The 24,090-nt window shown below is 35.7% G+C and overlaps 3 protein-coding genes across 10 annotated transcripts; 2 read left to right on the top strand and 1 right to left on the bottom strand.

Moving 5' to 3' along the window:
- Positions 1-618: 618 nt before the first annotated feature.
- Positions 619-5,289, top strand: LOC105135696 (shaggy-related protein kinase alpha). Of its 5 annotated transcripts, none has more exons than XM_011040708.1 (14): positions 619-853; positions 1,458-1,586; positions 1,703-1,880; positions 1,982-2,074; positions 2,463-2,522; positions 2,647-2,919; positions 3,164-3,238; positions 3,552-3,608; positions 3,693-3,833; positions 3,923-3,973; positions 4,138-4,233; positions 4,325-4,408; positions 4,731-4,833; positions 4,929-5,289. In XM_011040708.1, the coding sequence occupies exons 3-14, from the start codon at positions 1,767-1,769 to the stop codon at positions 5,009-5,011; spliced, it is 1,230 nt and encodes a 409-aa protein (XP_011039010.1). In that variant the 5' UTR covers positions 619-853; positions 1,458-1,586; positions 1,703-1,766; the 3' UTR covers positions 5,012-5,289. The 5 variants fall into 5 exon arrangements, with proteins under 5 accessions (XP_011039010.1, XP_011039009.1, XP_011039011.1 ...); XM_011040707.1 differs by having other exon boundaries at positions 1,458-1,569; XM_011040709.1 differs by having other exon boundaries at positions 1,458-1,569; positions 1,706-1,880.
- A 903-nt stretch (positions 5,290-6,192) lies between these two features.
- On the top strand, positions 6,193-12,595 carry LOC105135697 (FACT complex subunit SPT16-like). 4 transcript variants are annotated; one of them, XM_011040710.1, is made up of 5 exons: positions 6,193-6,434; positions 6,582-6,700; positions 6,804-6,839; positions 7,264-10,614; positions 11,543-12,595. In XM_011040710.1, exons 4-5 carry the CDS (start codon positions 7,331-7,333, stop codon positions 11,586-11,588), a joined length of 3,330 nt encoding a protein of 1,109 aa, XP_011039012.1. In that variant the 5' UTR covers positions 6,193-6,434; positions 6,582-6,700; positions 6,804-6,839; positions 7,264-7,330; the 3' UTR covers positions 11,589-12,595. The 4 variants fall into 4 exon arrangements, with proteins under 4 accessions (XP_011039012.1, XP_011039013.1, XP_011039014.1 ...); XM_011040711.1 differs by having other exon boundaries at positions 6,615-6,700; XM_011040712.1 differs by lacking the exon at positions 6,804-6,839.
- Positions 12,596-13,401: 806 nt separating this feature from the next.
- On the bottom strand, positions 13,402-17,977 carry LOC105135699 (FACT complex subunit SPT16-like). The gene is made up of 4 exons (XM_011040714.1): positions 17,891-17,977; positions 17,622-17,727; positions 15,874-17,187; positions 13,402-15,649 (listed from the first exon to the last, which is right to left on the bottom strand). Exons 3-4 carry the CDS (start codon positions 17,168-17,170, stop codon positions 13,749-13,751), a joined length of 3,198 nt encoding a protein of 1,065 aa, XP_011039016.1. The 5' UTR covers positions 17,171-17,187; positions 17,622-17,727; positions 17,891-17,977; the 3' UTR covers positions 13,402-13,748.
- Positions 17,978-24,090: the final 6,113 nt, after the last annotated feature.

Genomic DNA, 24,090 nt, shown 5'->3' on the forward strand with positions numbered 1-24,090 from the left:
GGATAAAAGTATTCAGATATACCATTGTTTATGGTTTTTTTTTTAACAAGAAGATTAAAGTAGTTGGACATACCATTGTTTTTTTTAAGTATTTAAAAACTTTGTTAATTATTTTTATTTTTTTTATTTCTAGATAATAATAAAAAATTATCTTTATTTTCACAGTACTCACGAGTGGATGTTTTTTTTATTTTATAAGAATACACCCCTTGAATTGAATTTGGATTTAATTAAAAAAAATCATGAAAACAATTTTATGAATGAATACACATATATTTTGTTCAAGGCCTGGATGATGTGAATTGAATCATATATTAGTAAAATAAATAAATAAAATTTAAAAAGATATTTTTAAAAAAAATATACTGTTGTTTTTATTCTTAAAGTATTTTATTTCATGTACCGAGCCAAACCTTAATCATGCCATAGCAACTCTTCATTATTATTTTTCCTATAAATATCTGTCTTTATTCTTAAAGTATATTAATTATACAATGGGTATATATTTTTTTTCATATTATCATTTCAGTTCAAATTGATAGAAAAAAAGAAAAACCTAACTAAACCTAAACCTAATGGACTGACACAAGCACATTAGCGCACCTTAAAAAATTAAAAAAAATTTAAAAAAAGAAGGAAAAACACACAAAACAAAAACACAAGAGAAAGAGAGAAAGAAAGCACTTTCTTTTGTGTATTGTATTGGAAGGCAGTTTGTTGTGTTATTGCCCGCAAAAATGGATCTGTCTTCCCCACCTTCTCTCTCCACTGTCTGATCCTCACCTCCTCTTCCTCATCTCCACCTTCAAAACGGCACTTTCTTTAATACCCAGGATTTTTTCCGGCTCAATTGGTATGTTTTCTTACTCTCTCTGTTTCTCTTTTTATTCAAAATTGGCATCTTTTTTATTTAAGCGTGAAAAGATTGAGACTTTTTGGGTTTTTTTGACATAGATTGTATGTCTTGGCTCCCGGGGTTTCTTGGTTTTGGATCAAATTGTGATGGGTTATCTTGGATCTTGTTAAAGTTTTGAGTTTTGCATCTGGGCTCTAATTTTTTTATGTTCTTTGGGAGCTTGAATTTTTTTCTATGTTTATGGGTTTTGATTGTATTTTAAAATTTCTGTCTTGGGAATTTTGTTGGGAGGATTTGTTTGTTTTCGTTGTTAGATCTTAGATTGAAAGTTGTGGACTTTGTTTGAGCTAGTAATTTTTTGGTTAGTTATGTCTTATGTAGATCGAAACACCCTTTTTAGGTTCCATTTTGCATGTCATTTTTTTTTAATGTTTTAATTTATTCATCTGTGGTGATTTGTGGCGAAAGTATTTGACTTTGTGGCAATAAACTTGTACAGAAAACTTGATTTACTTCTGTTTTGTGGGAATTTACAGAGCTCTTGTGTCTTTGTGTTCTATTGTGTTGGTGTTTGAGCATTTTGATTTTGAACTTTGTGCAGGAATTTAATTATAGAGCCTGACTTGATTTGTTGGTTGTGCTATGTATAATCACCGGTCATTGATTTTTAAGCTGTGAATTGGATAAACTTTGGAGTCCGAGTTTTTGTTCGAGTACTAGCTTTCCTTTTGTGGGTTTTGGTTTAGTTCTGTTACTGCACCTTGTGGAGAATCAATGAAAGTATTTCATATGTATTTTGATGCAACTAAATCTGTCTGCTGAGATTTTTAACCTTCTCCGTTCCAGCAGGTAATGTTTAATTGCATTGAAGTTCAAGAGTAAGACAGAATAATTTGTTCTTGTCTAACAAATGGGTTCTGTGGGCGTGGCACCTTCTTCGGGATTAAGAGAAGCTAGTGTCCATAATGCTGGTGTGGATAAGTTACCAGAGGAAATGAATGACATGAAAATTAGAGATGACAAAGTATGGCAATCAGCACATATTTCCTTGTCGTTGGTTTATGCCTCTTTTTGTTGTTTTTAGTGGATTTCGGATGCAGTCACTCACTCAGGTATGCTTTTCAGGAAATGGAGGCAACAGTGGTGGATGGTAATGGTACAGAGACAGGTCATATTATAGTAACAACAATTGGTGGTAGAAATGGCCAGCCAAAGCAGGTATAATTGTTGTCTTTTTTCTTCGTATCTTCTAGCAAGTCAAAATCCCCTTGCAGTTTGAGGGGTAGTCCTCAGGATGTATTCTGATTTAAACAATTGGCACCATTTCCTCCCATTATTCACCTTTTTATTATCGAAGCCTCAACAGATATGATTAGGAGAATTCCATAATGGTTTCTCCATACTTTGATATTTACTGTTATCCTCGAAGTGCCATGAGTTTACCATAACTTCACCACATAACCGATCCCTTTCTAAGACATTCTTCTCCATTTCTAATTAAAGACAGCAATTTGGTTTGTCTATCAGGGCATGTCCCATTCACTTTGTTGTATTATGCTTCTTTTATTCTTAGTTAATATGTTTTTCTTCCATTTAAACCATGCAGACTATAAGTTACATGGCTGAGCGTGTTGTTGGACATGGTTCATTTGGGGTTGTTTTCCAGGTATGTTGTTTTAGACATTAGTGTTTTCCTGAATGTTCATCAATAGTGTAATGTTACTTCCTTTGCAGACTTTCTCACCAGGTGCTCATGTTTCCATTTTGCCTTTCTGCAATTTTGGCTTTAGGCAAAATGCTTAGAGACTGGTGAAACTGTTGCTATAAAGAAAGTTCTTCAAGATAAGAGGTATAAGAACCGTGAGCTGCAAACCATGCGTCTTCTTGACCATCCGAATGTTGTCTCTTTAAAGCATTGCTTCTTTTCGACAACTGAGAAGGATGAGCTTTACCTTAATCTGGTTCTCGAGTATGTCCCAGAAACTGTTCATCGTGTGATTAAACATTATAGCAAGTTGAATCAGAAGATGCCACTAATATATGTCAAACTTTATACGTATCAGGTATGGAGCTGATCAATTGAATTGGGTTTTACAATTGTCTTCTCTTAAGTTACAGTTTAGATGACCTTGTTCTTGTGGATCCATTTTCTTTCTTCTATCTGTTTTTTTTGGGCATTTTATATCCATTACTTTGTTATTTCTTTCTCCCAAGGCAGCTAGAGTTTTTATGTCAATGCATGGAACAGTATCTTCTTGGAGGTATTGTTGAACATTGGTAAGATATTAAAATGTTGATCCTTGGCAGATATTTAGGGCATTGTCATACATCCACCGTGCAATTGGAGTGTGTCATCGTGATATTAAACCTCAAAACCTTTTGGTAAGAGTTCGTGTGCATTTTTTAGGCATATACCTGTATATGTTTAACTGTAGTAAAAATATAGAAATATGTCTTCTCATAAGGGTCTCACTTCTCTGAAATTTAAAGCTCTGAAAAAAAAATAAAAAATACTCTGAAATTTAAAGCTCTGAAAAAAAAAAAAAAAATAAATATTTGGTTGTAATTTGATTTGCACAAATGAAGTGGTTATCCTTTGTTATTGGAGGACACAATCTTTGTGTTGTTTACAAGGTCTCTTATTCCATGTCAGAATTTTTTTCTAAAGTTATCTTCAATTTTTTTCTTGATGCAGGTGAATCCTCATACACATCAGGTTAAATTGTGTGATTTTGGAAGTGCAAAAGTCTTGGTATGCTTTGCTCCTTGGTATTTTTTATCTCTTTGGTGTTTATGTTTGCTTTTATTTTCAGTGGGATGCTGTTTCTTCTGACAGGTAAAAGGGGAGCCAAATATATCTTATATCTGCTCTAGGTATTACAGAGCACCTGAACTTATATTTGGAGCAACTGAATACACGACAGCTATTGACATCTGGTCTGTTGGCTGTGTCCTTGCTGAGCTATTGCTTGGACAGGTAGGAAGCTTTTGTGGACAAGGTGTATTTTATTTGTTTTACATAAATGATCTCCATGACAAGCTTAATAAATGTATCGATTATGTCAGCCTCTTTTTCCTGGTGAGAGTGGAGTCGACCAGCTTGTGGAGATTATCAAGGTAAATTTAGTATCCTGAACCTTTTAATAGCTGTCTATGCATTATTAAGTTAAGCTTTTTACTCATTAAAAGGCTTTGTCTACACTTTGGTAAAATGTGCGTTTCTGTTGGGACTTACTTTATCCTTGATTTATTTTGACTAATAAGATGCCATTATTTTCCAGGTTTTGGGTACTCCAACAAGGGAGGAAATTAAATGCATGAACCCGAATTATACAGAGTACAAATTCCCCCAGATTAAAGCTCATCCTTGGCACAAGGTATTAGCAATTCTAGATGAATGTTTCATGGTTTGTGCTATTGCTTTCTTGACTCTTACCACCCATTAACTCCTTTTGGTTTCACTTTCAGATTTTCCACAAGCGCATGCCTCCTGAAGCAGTTGATCTGGTTTCTAGATTACTACAATACTCCCCTAACCTACGGTGCACTGCTGTGAGTATTTTTCTGGACTAGGTTATGGTTCCTTTGATTCTATAATTTTTGTGAGTTCACGATAACCTTCTTTGAACGTCGTTTCTTTCCCAAGAATAACTTGTTGCTATTTGACTTTGAAGGCCTAACAGCTGCATTAAACTGTCATTTAAATATGGAGTTGGTTGCTGTTTGATGTTAATCAATTACTCAATTTAGATGCTTTTACCTAATGTTTATTATAGAAACTGACCATGTTATGTGCTTATTGCAATCATGCCCTCTGGGCTTGTTATTCTTTCTTTGATTAATTTTTTTTTACTACTATTTACTTTGGTTGCAGCTGGATGCCTTGACACATCCCTTTTTTGATGAGCTCCGTGATCAAAACACCCGCCTGCCAAATGGGCGTTTCCTCCCACCTTTATTTAACTTCAAATCTCATGGTATGAAATTATTATAGAGGAAATCGTTTTCGTGAACTGCAGTTTATTATCCATTAATCATGATGCTTACCATTTGTTGTTTCTACTGCTGCTAGAATTGAAGGGAATTTCAGTGGAGACACTGGTCAAATTGATACCCGAGCATGCAAGAAAGCAATGCCCCTTTCTCGGTTTATGATTTTATTGTGTTAGAAACCGAGCTAAATGATGTCCCGAACTGGAAGCTATGATTGTTCTACCTTATCTATGATGTTTGGTTCTCTATGTATCTTTGTTGTATCCTATTATTCTATTATGTAAACGCAGATTTAGAGACATGCTACTTGATGTTTGCCCTAGCCTCCATGGGTGTTCTGATTACCCGTGTACGTTCCTGTATCACAGAATATTGTAATGTTCGTAAACAGCTAAAGATCAAATGTGATTTAGTGTTCCTGAATTCGTCCTGGCAGTTCACGTGGTTCACTCGTCTGTCGTAGATCTCCTCATTGTTTGTTGTGGTTTGCTCTCGAACATAGTTCCTGGGAATTGAATGCAAACTGTTCATCCATAACGAGTTTAGACCCGTATAACCAAAATTGCTGAGTAAAAACGTTGAATGGATTTAGAGTAAACCTTCCTATCATCCGTCTAACATGCCAGATTTTCATCTTTTTTGAAGATGAATGTGAGATTGAAACTTAAACCACCTTATTAATTGAATTTAATTTAGAAGATTAATTCTCAGTGGTGTTTCGAACTTTTTGTTTAATTGAAAAATATTGAACTAATTTTTTTTATTATTATTCTGTTTTATTAGTGCTAAAAATAAAAAAAAAATTATAAAAACATCAGTAAGTTAAAATACACTGCACCGTATCATCAACGAAAATCTATCTCCAAATGATTTTAAAACTTTTTTTTTATACTTATATTTTTAAAATATATATAAAATCTCCAAATAATTTAAAATTTTTTTTTATACATGTATTTTTAAAATATATATAAAATCTCAAAATAATTTTAAAACTTTTTTTTTTATATATTCTTCTTAATATATATATATATATATATATATATATATATATTTATTTATAGTTTTAAAATCATTTGGAGATAGATTTTATTGTTCTGAAATAAAAACTGAAAATAGAGAGGATATTTTTTTTTATTTTTTCTGTTTTAAGAATATAAAAAACTATTTAAAAACATATTTATTTTATTTTGTTTCAGGTTTTTTAATTAAATATGCTTTTATTTTTTTATACATCAGACAATTTGTTTTTGTTCTGTACATATAATAAAAACCAAAATGAAATAAGGCAAAAAAATCACCAGATTTTACCTTACATATAAATATTCATTTTCCACAAGAAAACTGATTGATGATGACCCTTTTGGCTTCTTTAGCTCCTCCTCATCTCCTCTGTTGTTCATCTTTAATCATTCCTTGTTGTAACTGTCATCCATTAATCACACTCTCTATACCTCCAAATCCTTCATGTTGGAGCAATCCATTCAAAGTCGATAAAAAGTCAGTTTCATTATCATCAACATCCATTTCTTTCAAAAAGTTCACACCTTGGACCTCAACATTGAATCATCAGATAAACATACCATAGGTACCTACAAGTTGTAATCTTTTAATTTTAATCATTTATCTATCTGGGTTTTCTTTGTTTTTTCATAATTCAATGAATTCAAGCACCAGATTTAGCTCCAAATTCTGACCTTTTTTATTTGTTTATTTATTTTGTGGGTCTGTGTAGCTGGTTCTAATGATCAAGAATTCTTGATTGCAGAAGTTGAGATTTGATGGCTTTTTTATTGGATGCACGGTTCCTTGTTACTGAAGTGAGGTTCATTTGAGACTTTTCAGATAGAGGAGGTAATGGATCGATCCTTCTTTGATTACTAGTTTGATCAATGGATTTTTGAGGATGTGAAGTTTTAACAAAGATAATTTTTTTCTTTTTGATTTGTGAGTGCTGGAATGTCTTGCTTCTGCTAAGGGAAGACAGAGAATTGTAAGCTCCAATCCATTTCTGTGTTTGGATTCTGACAAAATGAATGGAAGTAAAAAGGGGACTGTAAAAATTTGAATTTATGATCTTTCCTTTTCTGGGAATGGATAGGCTTAAACTATAAACTTAAATTCCAAAATCAGGTCTTTTTCGAATTCAACAGACTAAGATGTGCAAAGGAGATGTATCAAATGTAGTTTGTGAATTAAGATATGATAACTCTTTACTTCAGGGCATCGAGATTTAGAACAGTTATTAAATTTTTGTAACTTTGGAAGTTGTCGTTGTTCAAGTTTCTCCGTAATATTTTGCTGGTCTTCTGATTTTGAAAATTGTTGATCATGGTTAATAAAAGCGTATCCAGATCAAACTTTTGCCATATGGAGAGAAGGAAGAGAACTGATTGGTTATTTGTTATTTATCACAGTTTTTGCTGATCATTAGGCGCAACTTGCTCAGTTGACAAATCAAGATCTGTATTTGGACTACATGCGATGGCTGAAAGCAGGAATGCTAATGCAAAATCCTCTAATGGGAAGCCTTCAGGAGCTGTCAGTCCATATGCGATAGATTTGGATAACTTCACTAAGCGCTTGAACTTGTTATATTCACATTGGAAGGAACACCATAATGACCTATGGGGTGCTTCTGATGTTCTTGCCATAGCAACACCTCCAGCTTCAGAGGATCTCCGGTATCTGAAGTCATCAGCATTGAATATTTGGTTGGTTGGTTATGAGTTCCCAGAGACAATTATGGTCTTCCTGAAGAAACAGATCCATTTCTTGTGTAGCCAGAAAAAGGCTTCTTTGCTTGAGGTTGTTAAGAAGCCTGCCAAAGAGGCTGTGGGTGTTGAAGTTGGGATACATGTGAAGACCAAAAGTGACGATGGAAGTGGTTTGATGGATATCATTTTTCGTGCAGTCCATTCTCAGTCAAACTCCAATGGTCATGATACTCCTGTCATTGGACATATAGCTAGAGAAAGTCCTGAAGGGAAGCTTTTGGAAACATGGGATGAGAAACTAAAGAATGCTAATTGTGAGCTAAGTGATGTAACGAATGGGTTCTCTGACTTATTTGCTGTCAAAGACAGTATTGAGCTTACAAATGTAAGGAAAGCAGCTTTCTTGACTTCTTCAGTGATGAAACAGTTTGTGGTGCCAAAGCTTGAACAAGTCATTGATGAGGAGAAGAAGATCTCCCATTCTTCATTGATGGGTGACACAGAGAAGGCAATATTGGAACCGGCAAGAATTAAGGTAAAGCTGAAGGCAGAGAATGTCGATATTTGCTATCCTCCAGTTTTTCAGAGTGGAGGAGAGTTTGATCTGAAACCGAGTGCTGCAAGCAACGATGAGAACCTCTACTATGACTCTACTAGTGTGATCATATGTGCAATTGGTTCTAGATACAACAGCTACTGCTCAAACATTGCAAGAACTTTTCTGATTGATGCCAATCCGTTGCAGAGCAAGGCATATGAGGTCCTCCTTAAGGCCCATGAAGCGGCAATCAGTGAATTGAAGTCTGGGAACAAGATTAGTGCTGTGTATCAAGCAGCACTCTCTGTGGTTGAGAAGGATGCTCCTGAATTAATTGCAAACTTGACCAAAACTGCAGGAACTGGAATTGGCCTTGAGTTTCGTGAGTCAGGGCTAAGTCTTAATTTGAAGAATGATCGAATTCTGAGACAAGGAATGGTTTTCAATGTGTCTCTTGGCTTTCAGAACTTGCAGGCAGAGACCAAAAACCTAAAGACCCAGAAGTATTCTGTCTTGCTGGCAGATACAGTGATTGTTGGTGAGAAGATTCCAGATGTGGTGACTTCAAAGAGTACTAAAGCTGTTAAAGATGTGGCATATTCATTCAATGAGGACGATCAGGAAGAAGATCAGCCAAAAGTCAAGCCTGAACTTAGAGGGAGTAAGACTATCTTGTCTAAGGCAACACTTAGGTCAGACAACCATGAAATGTCAAAGGAGGAGCTACGAAGGCAGCACCAGGCAGAACTTGCCCGCCAGAAGAATGAAGAGACTGCTAGGAGGCTTGCTGGTGGGGGTTCAAGTGCAACAGATAATCGAGGTGGTGCAAAGACAATTGGTGATTTGGTTGCGTATAAGAATGTAAATGATCTGCCCCCTCCTCGGGAGTTTATGATTCAGATTGACCAAAAGAATGAAGCCATAATATTACCAATTCATGGAAGTATGGTTCCTTTCCATGTCGCCACTGTGAAGAGTGTGTCTAGTCAGCAGGATGGTAACCGAACTTGCTACATACGAATAATATTTAATGTGCCCGGCACCCCTTTCAGCCCTCATGATGCAAATTCCCTTAAGTTTCAAGGGTCTATATATTTGAAGGAGGTTTCATTTCGTTCAAAGGACTCTAGACATATAAGTGAAGTGGTACAGCAGATTAAAACCCTACGTCGGCAGGTTACTTCTAGAGAATCTGAGAGAGCTGAGAGGGCGACCTTAGTTAGTCAGGAAAAGCTTCAGCTATCTTCTACCAAATTCAAGCCAATAAAATTGTTAGATCTATGGGTTCGTCCTCCTTTTGGTGGTCGTGGAAGAAAATTGACTGGCTCACTGGAAGCCCATGCAAATGGCTTTCGCTATTCAACTTCACGGCCTGATGAACGTGTTGATGTAATGTTTGGTAACATCAAGCATGCATTCTTTCAGCCAGCAGAGAAGGAAATGATTACTCTCGTGCACTTTCATTTGCATAATCACATAATGGTGGGGAACAAAAAGACCAAGGATGTGCAATTTTATATTGAGGTGATTGATGTGGTCCAGACAATTGGAGGGGGGAAAAGATCAGCCTATGACCCTGATGAGATTGAGGAGGAACAACGTGAGAGAGATCGGAAGAATAAAATTAACATGGACTTCCAGAACTTTGTGAACCGGGTGAATGATGTATGGGGCCAACCTCAATTCAAAGCACTTGACCTTGAGTTTGATCAGCCTTTAAGAGAGCTTGGGTTCCATGGGGTTCCCCATAAAGTTTCAGCGTTCATAGTTCCAACATCGAGTTGCTTGGTTGAGCTGATAGAGACTCCTTGTGTGGTTATAACTCTGAGTGAGATTGAAATAGTTAACCTGGAGAGAGTTGGCCTTGGACAGAAGAATTTTGATATGACTGTTGTCTTCAAGGACTTCAAACGGGATGTCCTACGGATAGACTCTATCCCCTCTACGTCACTAGATGGCATAAAGGAGTGGCTAAACACCACTGACCTCAAGTATTATGAGAGCAGATTAAATCTGAACTGGCGGCCTATACTGAAAACTATCACTGATGATCCGGAAAAATTCATAGAGGATGGCGGGTGGGAATTTTTAAACATGGAAGTTAGTGATTCAGATTCTGAAAACTCAGTGGACTCGGACCAAGGGTATGTGCCTTCAGATGTGCAATCCGACTCAGGTTCCGATGATGAAGATGATGACAGTGAGTCTTTGGTGGAGTCCGAGGATGATGAGGAAGAGGACTCTGAGGAAGATTCGGAGGAGGAAGAAGGAAAGACATGGGAAGAGTTGGAGAGAGAAGCTAGTTATGCTGACAGGGAGAAGGGGAATGATTCAGATAGCGAAGAGGAGAGAAAAAGAAGGAAGATCAAGGCACTTGGTAAGTCTCGAGAGCCAGCTCGACCACCCACTCGACCGCAAGCTCGACCCCCAGCTCGACCGCCAGCTCGACCGCTAGCTCGACCACCTGATAGAAGAAATGTGAGTGGCAGTCTTCCCAAGAGGCCCAAACTAAGGTGACCAAAGGTGTCTATACCCCTATGCTTTATTAAACTAGCACCTGCAGCATCTACAGATAATAGTTGCACTAGCCAGAATAATCTCTTGCAGGGAAGCAGATGTTTTGGAATTTTCTCCTTTTTGCTTTTTGGTGGTGTTATTTTATATGCACGTTGGACAAATTGGTTGAAATTATACTTTTTACTTGTATAGTAGTTTTGAAACTCAGGGTCATAACCAATTGTTTACTTGTAAAATAGTGGAATTAGAAATCAGAGAGAAATGTTTTCGTATCTTTTTTCTGCCTTTTGTTTTTAACTTGAATGTCCTTCTAGAATCGTTTCCATTTCATCAATTAGAATGTGTAAAACTGTTTTTGGATCTTCAAATTCCACATCCACTCTTTGGTTTCCTCCAATGTCACTGATGTCAATGGAGGGAATATTAACCACATATGGCCAAAATGGCGAGTGCTATTCAATTGATGGTGATAGGCATGTTCTGTGTAAACCTGCTCAATTTCATATCAGCATGTTATTGGTTGCCATTGCGTGGAGCTTTCTTCTGTTTTGAAAGTAGTTCGTTTATCTTATTTAGCTACACCATGAAATTGTCTTTTTTTTGCATATCTCAATCCATGCATCATCCACCATGAAATTGTCTTTTTCGCTATGCTAAACAGGAAATAGCAAGGTGCATGTTTTCGGAGGTGGGTATGGCTTTATTTGTTCAAGGCTTTTTTTCCTCAGTTTTCTCATTGTTTATATGGGATGATTAAAGTGTTACTTTCTTTTATGGTTTACCATTTCCATGATTATGAATCGCTGTATCTCTTAGCTTGGATAGTTAAATTATTTTTGCGTCAAATTTTTATTGTATGATTTCCAAATCAATTCCTTACATTTTCTCTCTGCTGTTTAAACCATTGTGATGAGATGTACGCAGCAAAGAAAAGGGATGGTTGGGGTTTTTGGAAATTATAACTTCTTAACCCAGGCACTCCTTGCCAAAAAAAGGTTGGAATACATGAAGACTCCTGACAAACACTTTCGAACCCAGATACCATCCAAGGTCTGCCACACAAGTCTAGGATATCGGTCAGGTTATCCATGGTGCGAAATTTTTGAAGCTAAACAACTACCGGATTATGTGTGGAGGATTGTAGTGGACTGACAGCATTTGAAAGGACCATTGGTTACAAGCAGATTCTCTTTCGAGTTTCCATGCTTGATATGAAGACGCAAGTTCTTAAATGTTGGAATGAGAAGTGATAGATGCTATATCCCAAGGCACGGCTGCCAAGGCCACCAAGACTATTCTTCTCAGTTTTGTCCTTCACCCTGATTCACTATTTTAGTTAAGGACAGCTAGTAGGAGTGCCTACCATCTATCCATCCTGCTCAGAAGTTGAGAATTTTGAAACAGAGGGGAGCTAACGTGCCTCCAACCTTTGACTGATGTGCTCCTCAGCTACTGAATTACGGAGACTGAATCCTTTAGCTCCGAATCCAGAAGAGACCAAGTGAAGTTCAATTTCGAGGATTTCTCAACTTGAAAATTCCGAACCAAAGCATACAAAATAATACGTCTACAAAGGGTTCTTGCATTGTTAGAGCTGTATTTAGCTCAAGACACTCTGCCTGAATCTGTGAATTGATTATCCTCCAATGGTGCAGCTGTTATCCGTGAGTAATCTGCAGAGATTAGACAAATAGTGGAGGATTGCAATATACATGGCCACTTGTTGGGAATTTTGAGTCTCACTTTCTGCTTGCAGCCCCTGCACCACGAGTCAAGTTAGCCAATTAGCTCATGACTTCACGTTGATAGTTTGGTTATAAGAGGATCCTGCTGATACTGCAGCCCTTCCTGCTTCTGATGTCAGTAACCTCAAGTTTAATGTGATCTCAACATGGGTTTTCTATATATTTTTAAAGAATAACCATTTTGGCTATAGAAAATGAAAAGGTGGTGGCTTCTGTTGGGTAACCATTTCCATTTCTCTGTTTTGTTCCTACGCCAATGGTGATCATTATCCCTTTGTCCAGGAGTACCATTTAACAGGTTGCATTTCGTTAATATTCCAAGAATAGAAGTGACAAGTGACAGTTACATAAAGGATAAAAATGTGTGGTTGCAGAAATGAATATAAAGACAATCTATAACAGTTTTGACATGTCTTTTATCTCTCGTGCAATCATATAAAGATTCATTACAATCATTTATTGTCGAGATTCGAAGTATCCCTTGGACTTAAACTGAAACCATGAATGCTTACAAAATTATTCAAAACTCTCTCTCTAGTAATGAGTAATGACTTGCACCAAAATGTAAGAATAGACATAATTGATAATGCAATTCCTCCTTTAACAATAACAAGTAGAGGTGATTGCTTGTATTCACGTACATACAAGTAAAGTTATCAACTTAATTAGATTCTCGCCATGAATCATGAGTGAAGTGAGTTAACGCAACATCATTTCAAGATTGTAAAAAATAATAATGCTTCTAAAAAAAAAAGTCAAATCAAAATTTAAACAGAATAACCAGGTTATGAGTTGAAACACTATGTTATCCAGATCACAAGTTAATTCTCACTGGATTTGATTTAAAAACTGACCTGAATTTGGAGTCAAGTCAATGAGCTTGCTTAGTCAACCTGAATTTGATGGAAGCAAAGCTATAAAGTTCTCCCACTTAGTTTCATTTATAACTCGGCCCAAGCTTGAAGGTCGGATTTAATAACACTAGATGGAAGTGAGGGTTGTAACTGGAAAATGTTTCTATTCCATGAGGCATAATGATTGGATATCAACAAATATTTATTGAACAGCATTTCCATATCGTGCATTATGGTATTACAAGAACAAGAACACAAGGACAAAACAGACGAAGATAATAATAACAAAGATTTTAATGACAGCGCAATTGTGGTGACGCAACAGCTAAGGTTTGTTAGGGATTGGTCGCATTCCCAGCAAAACTCCTACTTAATGACCAAAAGGCAATGATTAAAATAAAGACAAAATCTTAGAAACTACCACTATCAATAGTTCTAACCCAAGTTAGAGGCCTGCATTCTAAGGCAGCTGCTGCAGCTTCCTGCTAGAAACATAAACAAGAAAAGGAACGTTGATGTTTCCAATCAAACCTATCGGAACTTGGGGCGCTTGGGCATTCTAGGAGCGGGTCTAGGAGGGGCTCGAGACTTCCCAAAAGCCTTTGCTTTCCTTCTGTTCCTCTCCTGCTCACTGTCTGAATCATCACCCTTTTCCCTGTCTGCATTGCTTGCTTCCCTCTCCAGCTCCTCCCATGTCTTACCCTTTTCTTCCTCTGAGTCTTCCTCGGAATCATCCTCTTCATCGTCCTCAGACTCCACAAGTGATTCACTATCAGAGTCTTCCTCCTCCGTCTCAGAGTCAGGTTCTGCATCTGATGGTATGTAACCCTGGTCTGAATCCTCTGAGTTGTCAGAATCTGAATCGCTAGCTTCCAAATTCAGAAATTCCCACCCGCCATCATCAATGAAGCTCTGTGGGTCATCAGTGATTGTCTTTAGTATCTGTCGCCAGTTCAGATTCAATCTGCTCTCATAATACTTGATATCTGTTGTGTCAAGCCATTCTTTGATGCCATCAAGTGCCGTTGATGGAATAGAGTCAATCCTGAGGACATCACGCTTGAAGTCCTTGAAGACAATGGTCATGTCAAAGTTTTTCTGTCCAAGCCCAACTCTCTCCAAATTGACAATCTCAATCTCACTCAGGGTGACTACAAGGAAAGGAGTCTCAACTAACTCAACCAGGCAGCTTGAAGTGGGGACGATGAAAGATGTAACCTTGTGGGGCACTCCATGGAAGCCAAGCTCTCTCAAAGGCTGATCAAACTCAAGGTCAAGTCCACTAAATTGGGGCTGGGCCCAAAGGTCATTCACCCGATTTACAAAGCTCTGAAAATCCATATTGATCTTATTCTTCCTCTCTCTTTCCCGCTGCTCTTCTTCAATCTCATCTGGGTCATAGGCAGACCTCTTTCCACCTCCCAAAGTCTGGACCACATCCATCACCTCAACATAAAACTGCACATCCTTTGTCTTCTTGTTTCCCACCATAATGTGGTTGTGAAGATGGAAGTGCAGGAGAGTGATCATTTCCTTCTCTGCAGGCTGGAAAAATGCATGTTTGATGTTTGCAAACATAATATCCACACGCTCCTCAGCTCTGCTAGTAGAATATCGGAACCCATTAACATGGGCTTCAAGAGAACCAGGCAACTTTCTTCCACGGCCACCAAAAACAGGACGAATCCAAAGGTCAGTCAACCTAATTGGCTTGAATCTATTCCCTGCAAGCTGTAGTTTCTCCTGTGTAACCAAGGTTGCCCTCTCAGCCCTCTCTGATTCCCTGGCCATAACATGCCGTCTAAGTGTCTTGATAAGCTGTACCACTTCACTTATATGCCTAGGATCCTTTGAGCGAAAAGAAACCTCCTTCAGATAAATAGCTCCCTGGTGCTTCAATGAGTTGGAGTCATGTGGATTAAAAGCTGTCCCAGGAACATTAAAAATGATTCGAATGTAACAGGTCCTGTTGGTATCCTGCTGGCTGGAAACTGTCCTGATTGTGGAAACATGGAAAGGCACCATATTCCCATAAATAGGCAAAAGCACAGCCTCATTCTTCTGGTCTATCTGAATCATTAGATCTCTAGCAGGAGGAATATCATTGACATTCTTGTATGCCACCAAATCAGCTGAAGTCTTTGAAGCAGCACGACTGTCTCCATTAGCACTTCCTCCACCAGCAAGTCGCCTGGCAGTTTCTTCATTCTTCTGCCGGGCAAGTTCTGCTTGGTGCTGCCTCCGAAGCTCCTCCTTTGAGATCTCCCCGTTATCTGATCTCAATGTTGTCTTAGACATCAAGTTTTCCCCACCATTCACCTCAGCTCTAGCTTTAGGTTTTTGTTCTTCTTCCTCACCTTCATTAAATGAGTAAGCCACATCCTTAACAGCTTTTGAGCTCTTGGAAGTCACCACATCTGGATTTTGATCACCTGCAATGTCCAGATCATTGGATAATAATGAAACAAACTTTTTTATATAATTATAATTCCTGTTTGATGTAAATATGATAGTTCATAAGATAAAATTAGGAAAAAGAAATTTAAATGAATAAAAGAGAGAACATGCATTCCTCATTGCCATAGAAATTGTTAAGTAATTGGGAAAAACAAAAGGGTGAAAATCAAGAAAAAGTTGCAGAGGATAATGAGATTACCGACAATAACAGTATCTGCAAGCAACAGTGAGAAATTCCGAATCTTGGGATTATCAGTCTGATTTTGCAAGTTCTGAAAACCAAGGGAAACATTGAGAACCATTTTAGCTTTCACCACTCGATCATTCTTGGCATTAAGATTCAGTCCCGACTCACGAAACTCAAGACCCATGCCTGTCCCAGCTGATTTGCTCAGATTTGGAACCAATTCAGGCGCCTCCTTCTCAACCACTGACAGGGCAGCTTGATAAGCAGCACTGAGTTTGTTCCCAGGCTTCAATGCTCCGATAGCAGCTTCATGTGCCTTGAGAAGAACAGCATAAGCCTTGCTCTGCAAAGGAGTGGCATCTATCATTAAAGTCCTGGCAACATTGGAGCAGTAACTGTTGTATCGAGATCCCACCGCAATTATAATTACACTGGCAGAATCATAATACAGGGGCTCATCATTGCTTGCAGCACTAGGCCTGAGATCAAACTCTCCTCCACTCTGAAATATTGGAGGGTAGCATATATCAACATTATCTGCCTTCAACTTTGCCTTAGCTCTGGTGGGGTCTAAAATGGCCTTCTCTGCTTCATCCATCAAAGCAGAATGGATGATATTTTTCTCCTCATCAATAACATTCTCAAGCTTTGGCACCACAACATTGTTCATTACACTAAAAGTCAAAAAAGCAGCCTTCTTCACATTAATGAGCTCATCAGCATCCTTAACAGCAAACAAATCAGACAACCCATTAGTTACATCAGCAAGCTCAAAACCTGCACCCTTCAATTTCTCAGACCAGGTTTCCAAAAGACTTCCTTCAGGAGCCTCTCTCACAATGTGTCCAACAACAGGTGCAACTTGTCCATCAGCACCTGACTGAGAACGAATAGCACGGAATATTGCTTCCATCAAACCAGTCCCATTGTCCGTCTTCGCCTTCACATGCATCACAACATCAACACCCACAACTTCCCTAGCAGGTTTTTTCACAACTTCAAGCAAAGAAGCCTTCTTCTGGCTACATAAGAAATGAATCTGCTTCTTCATAAAAACCATTACAGTCTCTGGAAACTCATACCCAAGCAACCAAATATTCAAAGCTGATGATTTCAGATACCGCAAGTCCTCAGAAGGAGGAGGTGTTGCTATAGCAACAACATCAGAAGACCCCCATAAATCAGCCTTGTTCTCATTCCAATTCGAATAAAATGCCTTGAGCCGTGTTTTAAACTTCTCCATATCAATAGCATATACATTTCGTGCTGCATTTGAAGGCTGCCCACCCCCATTCCTCGGATCAGCCATCTTTAACTGCAACAACTCTACAACCAAATATAGCAAATGATCAACACAAATGGCAACAAATCAAACATCAAGCACAAACATATTCAACCAACTTTAAATTAGATTACAAAACCAATCCCAAATTAGGTTTTCACAAACTTATATATATATATATATATAAACCCATTAAATTACAAGCCAAAAATCCAATTTTTCATCCTCATTAATCAACACCCAACAATCAACACATCCAAGAATCCCCGATTTCAACTTCGATTCTCTTCAAAACCCTACATTCCTTCACCACCTACCATTTTCACACAATAACCACAAAATAACACTAACCCACTTCCATTTCCACTCAAACATACTAAAATCCAAATCCAAAACCACAACTTCCCCAACTTCAAAACCATATCAAATCCAATAAAAATCGAATTCAAACCCTAAAAAGATAATAAAAAAAACTCACATTCGTTAAATCCCTCGCCGCAGCAGTACTTGAACCAAGCAATCTTCAATCAATAAAGAGAAAAAATCCGAGGCCAATTCGGCTTATAATTCATGTAACAAAAACCCTGTGAGACAGAGATTAGGGTTAGATTTTGAAACGAAACACAAAAACATAAAATGTGAAGATTAAATAACAGAGAAATCTATTAAATAAATCAAGAAGAAAACCTAAAAATTAGCTTAAAATGGAGATTATGAAGAGAAAAGGAGAGAAGATGAAAAGATTACAGAAATTGATCGAAGAAATGGAGAAATTTGAGAAATTTTTCGCGAGCGCGAAGAGAGTATGAATTTTTATAGAGACGTCGAGCTTTCAAGGGGAAAGTATATTGGGGGTTTTTGGGTTTGTTATTAAGGCTTGAGGGTTCATATAATTACATTTTATGCCATTTACATTGGGAACTGGAGTTACTTGAGTGCCCTTGATCTGAAGGTGGACGTGGAGGGGGTGATTGGGGTAGTTTGGGGAGTGTGGTTTTTGAAAGCTGAATTAGAGGGAGGGGAGTGACGGTGTCGTTTTGGGGAAAGAAAAATAGCGGGAAATTGAAGGAGGGCGGGTCGGTGAGTGTTAATTGGGGCGGGAAGAGGTTGATTAATTAATTTGAGCGATTGATTTTAACTGGGTTGTGATTAGTAGTTCATTAGTTAATAATATAGTTACGAGTAATTTTAGAAATTTGTTTAAAATTACACTATTAAGTATGATTAGTTGGCATACTTCGAGATTGTATAAACTTTAGATCAAGTAAAGCAAGCTAATTAATTAGAGAAAATTCTTTAACCTTGCATTGATATAAAAAAAATATATAAAAAATTATGTTTTTAGATATTTTTTTAATCCATGTAAAAAATAAAAAATAATTATAAAAAATATTATTTTAATATATTTTTAGTTAAAAATATAATTTTAAAATACACACTGCCACGTTACCAAACATATTTGATACGGTGACAACTATTTTTTGAACCTACATATATCACTTTTTGAATCCTGGGCTGCCTAACACCTTATTATTGTGGTGCATTATCTTATGTTCGATTGAAAAAAAATATTTGTTTGGAAATGAAGATGAAAATAAAAATATAAAATAAATATTTTTAAAATTAATTTTTATTCTTTCAAAATATGTTATTTTATCTTTTTTTCTTAATTTCAAGGCAACAATTATAGATTTGTATCTAGAAATATATTATGTAACAGGCTCATCATTCATAAAAGTTTATGAAATATGTGTGATATTTTATTTGAATCTTGGTTATTTATAACCTTCTAGTAGAAATTAACAAGAGTTATAATTGCTAGAAAATAATTAATAGAGATAATTACAATTTAATCCAATATAATTTTAACAAATCAAAACTCAGAACATTTAAACTAATAACATAAAAACCCAAGTTGTAATTGAGTTAAGATACGGCATTTAAGGTTTTTTTTGTTGTATATAATTAAATCCTCTTTTTAATTTATTATTTTTAGTTTACTCATAAGTGTGATTGTGATTATTTTTAAAAATATTTTATATTTAAAAATATTTTTTTAAAAAAATATTTTGATATTAACACATAAAAAAATTTAAAATTAAAAAATTTTAAAATTTTAAAATTTTCTAAATACTGTTGCAAATGATCCTCCCACTCAAGGACTCCTTCCTCTGGCCTCGTTGCTGGATTTTTTCTACTCATAACAGAGAACTTTTCTCTTCATCAATAGCAAATCATCACTTTCCCTTGTCTCATCCTCATCCACCATGCTTTATTGTAGGCATTTTTCAGCCTCCTGCCTCCTGCCTTGGTCCTCACCAGACTGACCCAGCTTTACGTGACCATACAAAGCACAATTGAAACTATGGAAACAATTTAAGGTATTGTGCAAAGAAAACATATCCATGCCATTTATTTGATATCATCCGAAGAATAACATTGTTCCAAGGAAGACATAAATGGAACCAGCAAGGCTTCTAATCATTAAATTAAGAACAAATTGCCTCCCAATTTGTGCATGGGGGGAAGGTTAAAATGGACTCGGGGCCATTAATGGAAGGATTTAGCCTCCATTTATGAAAGTTGATCATCCAATAGTACTTTTTATCATCGAGACAAAGAAAGTCGAAGAAAAAGGAAATCTTTGATATCACACCACCTTGTAATAAAACTGTTCCAGTTCCTGCTAAACCTGTACGGATTAGGGAATTATTAGCCTTTGTCTGCAGAACAAACTAACCACAGCAACTTTCATGAGATGCCAATGGTACTGCTCTTGGCTTGATCGAGTTAATAAAGAATGCCTTCCCCGAACAGGTGCTAGCTTGTTATCAGAGCTGACAGGGGGTTGATGTTTGCAGAAGCCGGTGAAGAAGATGGATTGGTAGCTTGATCGAGTTAAATGACTGGTGTAATGGCAGCCCTCCAATGAATTAAAATGGGAATGTCTCTAACTGGTGGAGGACGAAGGCCAGCTAGTTTTCAAGAAATTTGAAGACAAAAAATTCCTGAGCAGAATAGACTTGAGATTTTCACATATTACTAGAAGTAGTGGTGATGTCAAACAATTGGAAAGGATTGAATAAGCTGAATGTAATGGGAAAACTGTTTGCATGAATTCAAATAAATTAAATTAAATTAAATGACAATGCTCCTCTGCTTTAGAGATGAATCGATGATTAACCAATCGGATTTAATTAATAAATTCTTCGAGAATATTTTTTATTATAGCTTGAAACCATGGAGTACAAAGGTTTAGTTTAACCCATATGTACATAATTTTCATTAAGTCTAGTTAAAAATTATTTTATATGGTTAAGAGCTTAAATGAGTTAGTTTAATTATGAATGCAATAATTTATGTAAAATTATTTTGAAAAAAAAACATTTTTATATAATAAACAGTCAAATTCATTCATTTATATATAAATTTAAACAATATATTACAAAATAAAAAATGTTGTTAGTTGAATAATACACGAGCCCAACGCTTCTTAAGAAACTAGCGCGAACTTAATGTTAGAGATTGATTCACATTTAATTGGTATTTTCGAAGCTAAATTAAAAATATAGTTTACTTACTTTTAAAGTTAAAATTTTATTAAAAAATTCTTTTTCAGTGAAATTTTTTTAACATGATTAAAATAAAATTATAATTTGTCGATGAATAAAAAATTTAATTTCAAAAAACACGTAATTAATATTTTTTGTGCAATTCAAAACTCTTTACCCTATATTAAATCTATATTAAAAGAATACAATTTTTTTTTTATAATATATAAAGTGAAAAGTTAAAAGGGCTTGTAGGGTTCTAAAGTTTTTAGAGTAGAGATAACCTAAATAAAATGAGTTTTAAGTTTAATTTATATCCGTTTGCTAAATCTCAGGCTGGGATTTGAATTTTTTGTAAAATAGTTTTTTCATTTATAAAAAAATATTTTTTACCAAATTAAACTTAAATTTAAGAATTTATGGTAAAGTAATTTTTTGGTCCATATAGAATTATTTTTATTCAACAAATTTCATTTAGTCAACCAACTGAACTTTTTTTATTCTCCAAGTAAAAACATCTAGTTTTTTAAAGCAATGCTGTCAAGTTTTTTACCTATTTATAATGGGTAATTAAAAATGAAAAAAATTAATTTTGATAATAATAATAATATAGCCTTAAATCGTCAACATACAATTACCACTTTGAGACATGATGAAGCAGTGAGCATCGCATACAAGCAAAACGCTTTCGATAGCAAGACGACACAAAGTTAGGGCTAAAATACAGTCATCAATGACGGTGGCGGAGGGAGGGGGGGTGGCAGGGGCCGTGCAAGGAAATTTTTTTCAGCCTCTCTTTTATAAAATAATTGAAATTTTAATTTTTTTTAAAATAATTTTTTTAATTTAGCTCCTCTTAATTTTTTTTCCTAACTCCGCCCCTGATCAATGAGGCAACAGATTGAAACTAGACCTGTTTATGAAGTTTTCGAACCAACAACATCATGCAGGATACGAGAGCCTAGAGTCAACTCTCTTGTATCTTTGATTTATAAACATTTTCCATCCATGTACTGAATAGATTCATCTGGTAAAAATCAAAATAAATCGACAGTTTAGAGAAGGATATTGCAAATTTTGATGTGAATTAAAGGCTAGATATGACCCAAGATTATCTTGAATTCTGGATTGAATTGAACTTAGCCTGTAAACTATGAATTTAAATAATAGGTTGAACCGTGGTAGGAAACCGAGCTTTAAGTATACATTTACAAGTCTCTTCTCAAAAAATAAACGTGGAGTTGGAGAACAGCCTGTGTTTAGCTTAGAAATGTTCTTAATTTTATTCTTTTCGTGCTGATTTCCCGACAGGATTTAAAAAGGAAAATCTGGACATTAAATTTATGTATTCACCGCGAATCCTAAAAAGAATCACCGGAAACGCTCCCTTGATCATGATCATGTATGGAGCCGTTTCCTCAAGGAGATTGATCTTGCACCAAATTGTAAGCTTCGTGAAATGAGAGCAAAGTTTGTTAACAATATCCTTCGTGTCGTCATACCCTATGTTGTTGCAACAAAAACAAGGGACAAGCCCTTAACAGCAAAGCAAATCAGGGAGATTTTCACGAGGCACGTCAAGGATCTTGACAATTATGTTCTTGGCTGGAATGAGCAGAAGGCTGCCTTCTCTGAGTTGGGTGCTAGTAGAATGACGTCAGAGCTGACAGGGCACCAGTGTTTTCGGATCCCAATGGAGATGGATTGATTGCTAGTGATTAGGAGATGGATGAACTAGTGTGTTATGCTTGGCTGGTATTTTGGCAGCCTGATCATAAATCTGATGAAGAAATGGGGATGTTTTTGAGTGATGAGCAATTAAGGGTGGTTTTCAAGGAATTTGAAGATAAAAATGTCCTTAGCAAAAAGAACTTGAAGAAAGCCTTCAATGATCTTGGTCTTTTCTTTCCTGAATATGCAGACAAGGTTCTTGCCCAGTCTGACAAAGATGGGTTTTTTGAGTTAAAGCAGCTTGATGACCTTGTTAGGTTTGCTGCCCAATATGGGCATACTGTCAAGTAAAAAAAAAGATGAAAATGGATTCTTTTTCTCCCTTTATGATAGGGTGTATTGATGATGATGTATCATGTTATTAAAAATGAAGAGATTTCTTATTGAGTTTTATTATTAAATATTTTTGGAGGAGGTTATGTTTAGGCTAATTTATTTTTATAACAAAGTAAAGTCATAAAGATGCATCAGTGAGTGTGATCAATTCAGCCTCTTGAAATTATGTTCCAACTTGTTATATAGAGCTGAGAGAGTAAACTTTAATGGGCAAGGGCTCAATCGATGAACATTTGACCTTAAGTTTGTGCTACAATTTCAAAAACAAAAGAAGGGGAAAAAAAAATTAAAATTGGTTTTGAGTCATCTAACTTGATGAAGATCTGTCCAGCTCCCAGAAGATTCAAGTCATGTGTTGTTCGTAAGGTACTTCGGGTTAATTAAAATAATATTATTTTATTTTAAAATAAATTTAAATATGAAGAAAATATGGAGTTGAGAAAGTAAAATTTAATGATTAATGATTCAATTGATGAGCATTCGACCTTCAGCTTGTGTGAAAATTTAAAAAAGAAAAAGAATAATTAAAATTGGCTAGAGTAATACAACTTGATGAAACTCTAATAAAATCTCATATAAACAAAGATTTAAATTATGAATTATTTAGATTAATTCGGATCAATTAAATTAATATTAGTTTTGATTTTTTAAAAGCTAATTTAAATTTTAACGGGATTGAAGGGATAGAAATAATCTCTTGCTAGATTAATTCTTTTATTTTTTTTAAAACTTAATTAAATCAAGTTATAAATTGATTCATCATACACCCAAGTTAAAACATGAAGTGCATAAGATGCAGAAGAAATTGAATGGTGTTTTGATTAAAGGACTTGAAATGATGCAAATTGGGGAGTGAAGGAGAGGACGATGAAGCACACTGCCCAGTTGCCACCTTCAAATTGCTTCTTCTTTGTTAGTATTTCTTTTATATATATATATATATATATTCAAGTTCCTGTTTGCTTGGACTCTGATTCATGACTCAGCTGCCACCAATAATTTAAGGCAATCCATCAGTGGTAGCCTAGTAACCGTCGACGACAAACATTGACCAGTAAAATAACGTTAGAACATTTCTTACAATTTTATAATGAGCTAAATTAATCCATGTATTTAGTTTTCTTATTTCTTAATTCTTTGTTGATTTTTCAGTTGATTCCGCGTGTATTTTATATTATAATTATCATGATGCAAGATATTTTTTAAAAGTTTTTTTATTTATAAATAAATTGAAATATGTTTTTATCTTTTTTTATTTTTTTATATCAATACATTAAAATCATTAAAAAATATTAATTTATTTTTTTCAATTAAATACATTTTAAAAAA

The sequence above is a fragment of the Populus euphratica genome, unplaced genomic scaffold, assembly GCF_000495115.2.
Source record: "Populus euphratica unplaced genomic scaffold, PopEup_1.0 scaffold271.1, whole genome shotgun sequence".
NCBI classification, from domain to species: domain Eukaryota; kingdom Viridiplantae; phylum Streptophyta; class Magnoliopsida; order Malpighiales; family Salicaceae; genus Populus; species Populus euphratica.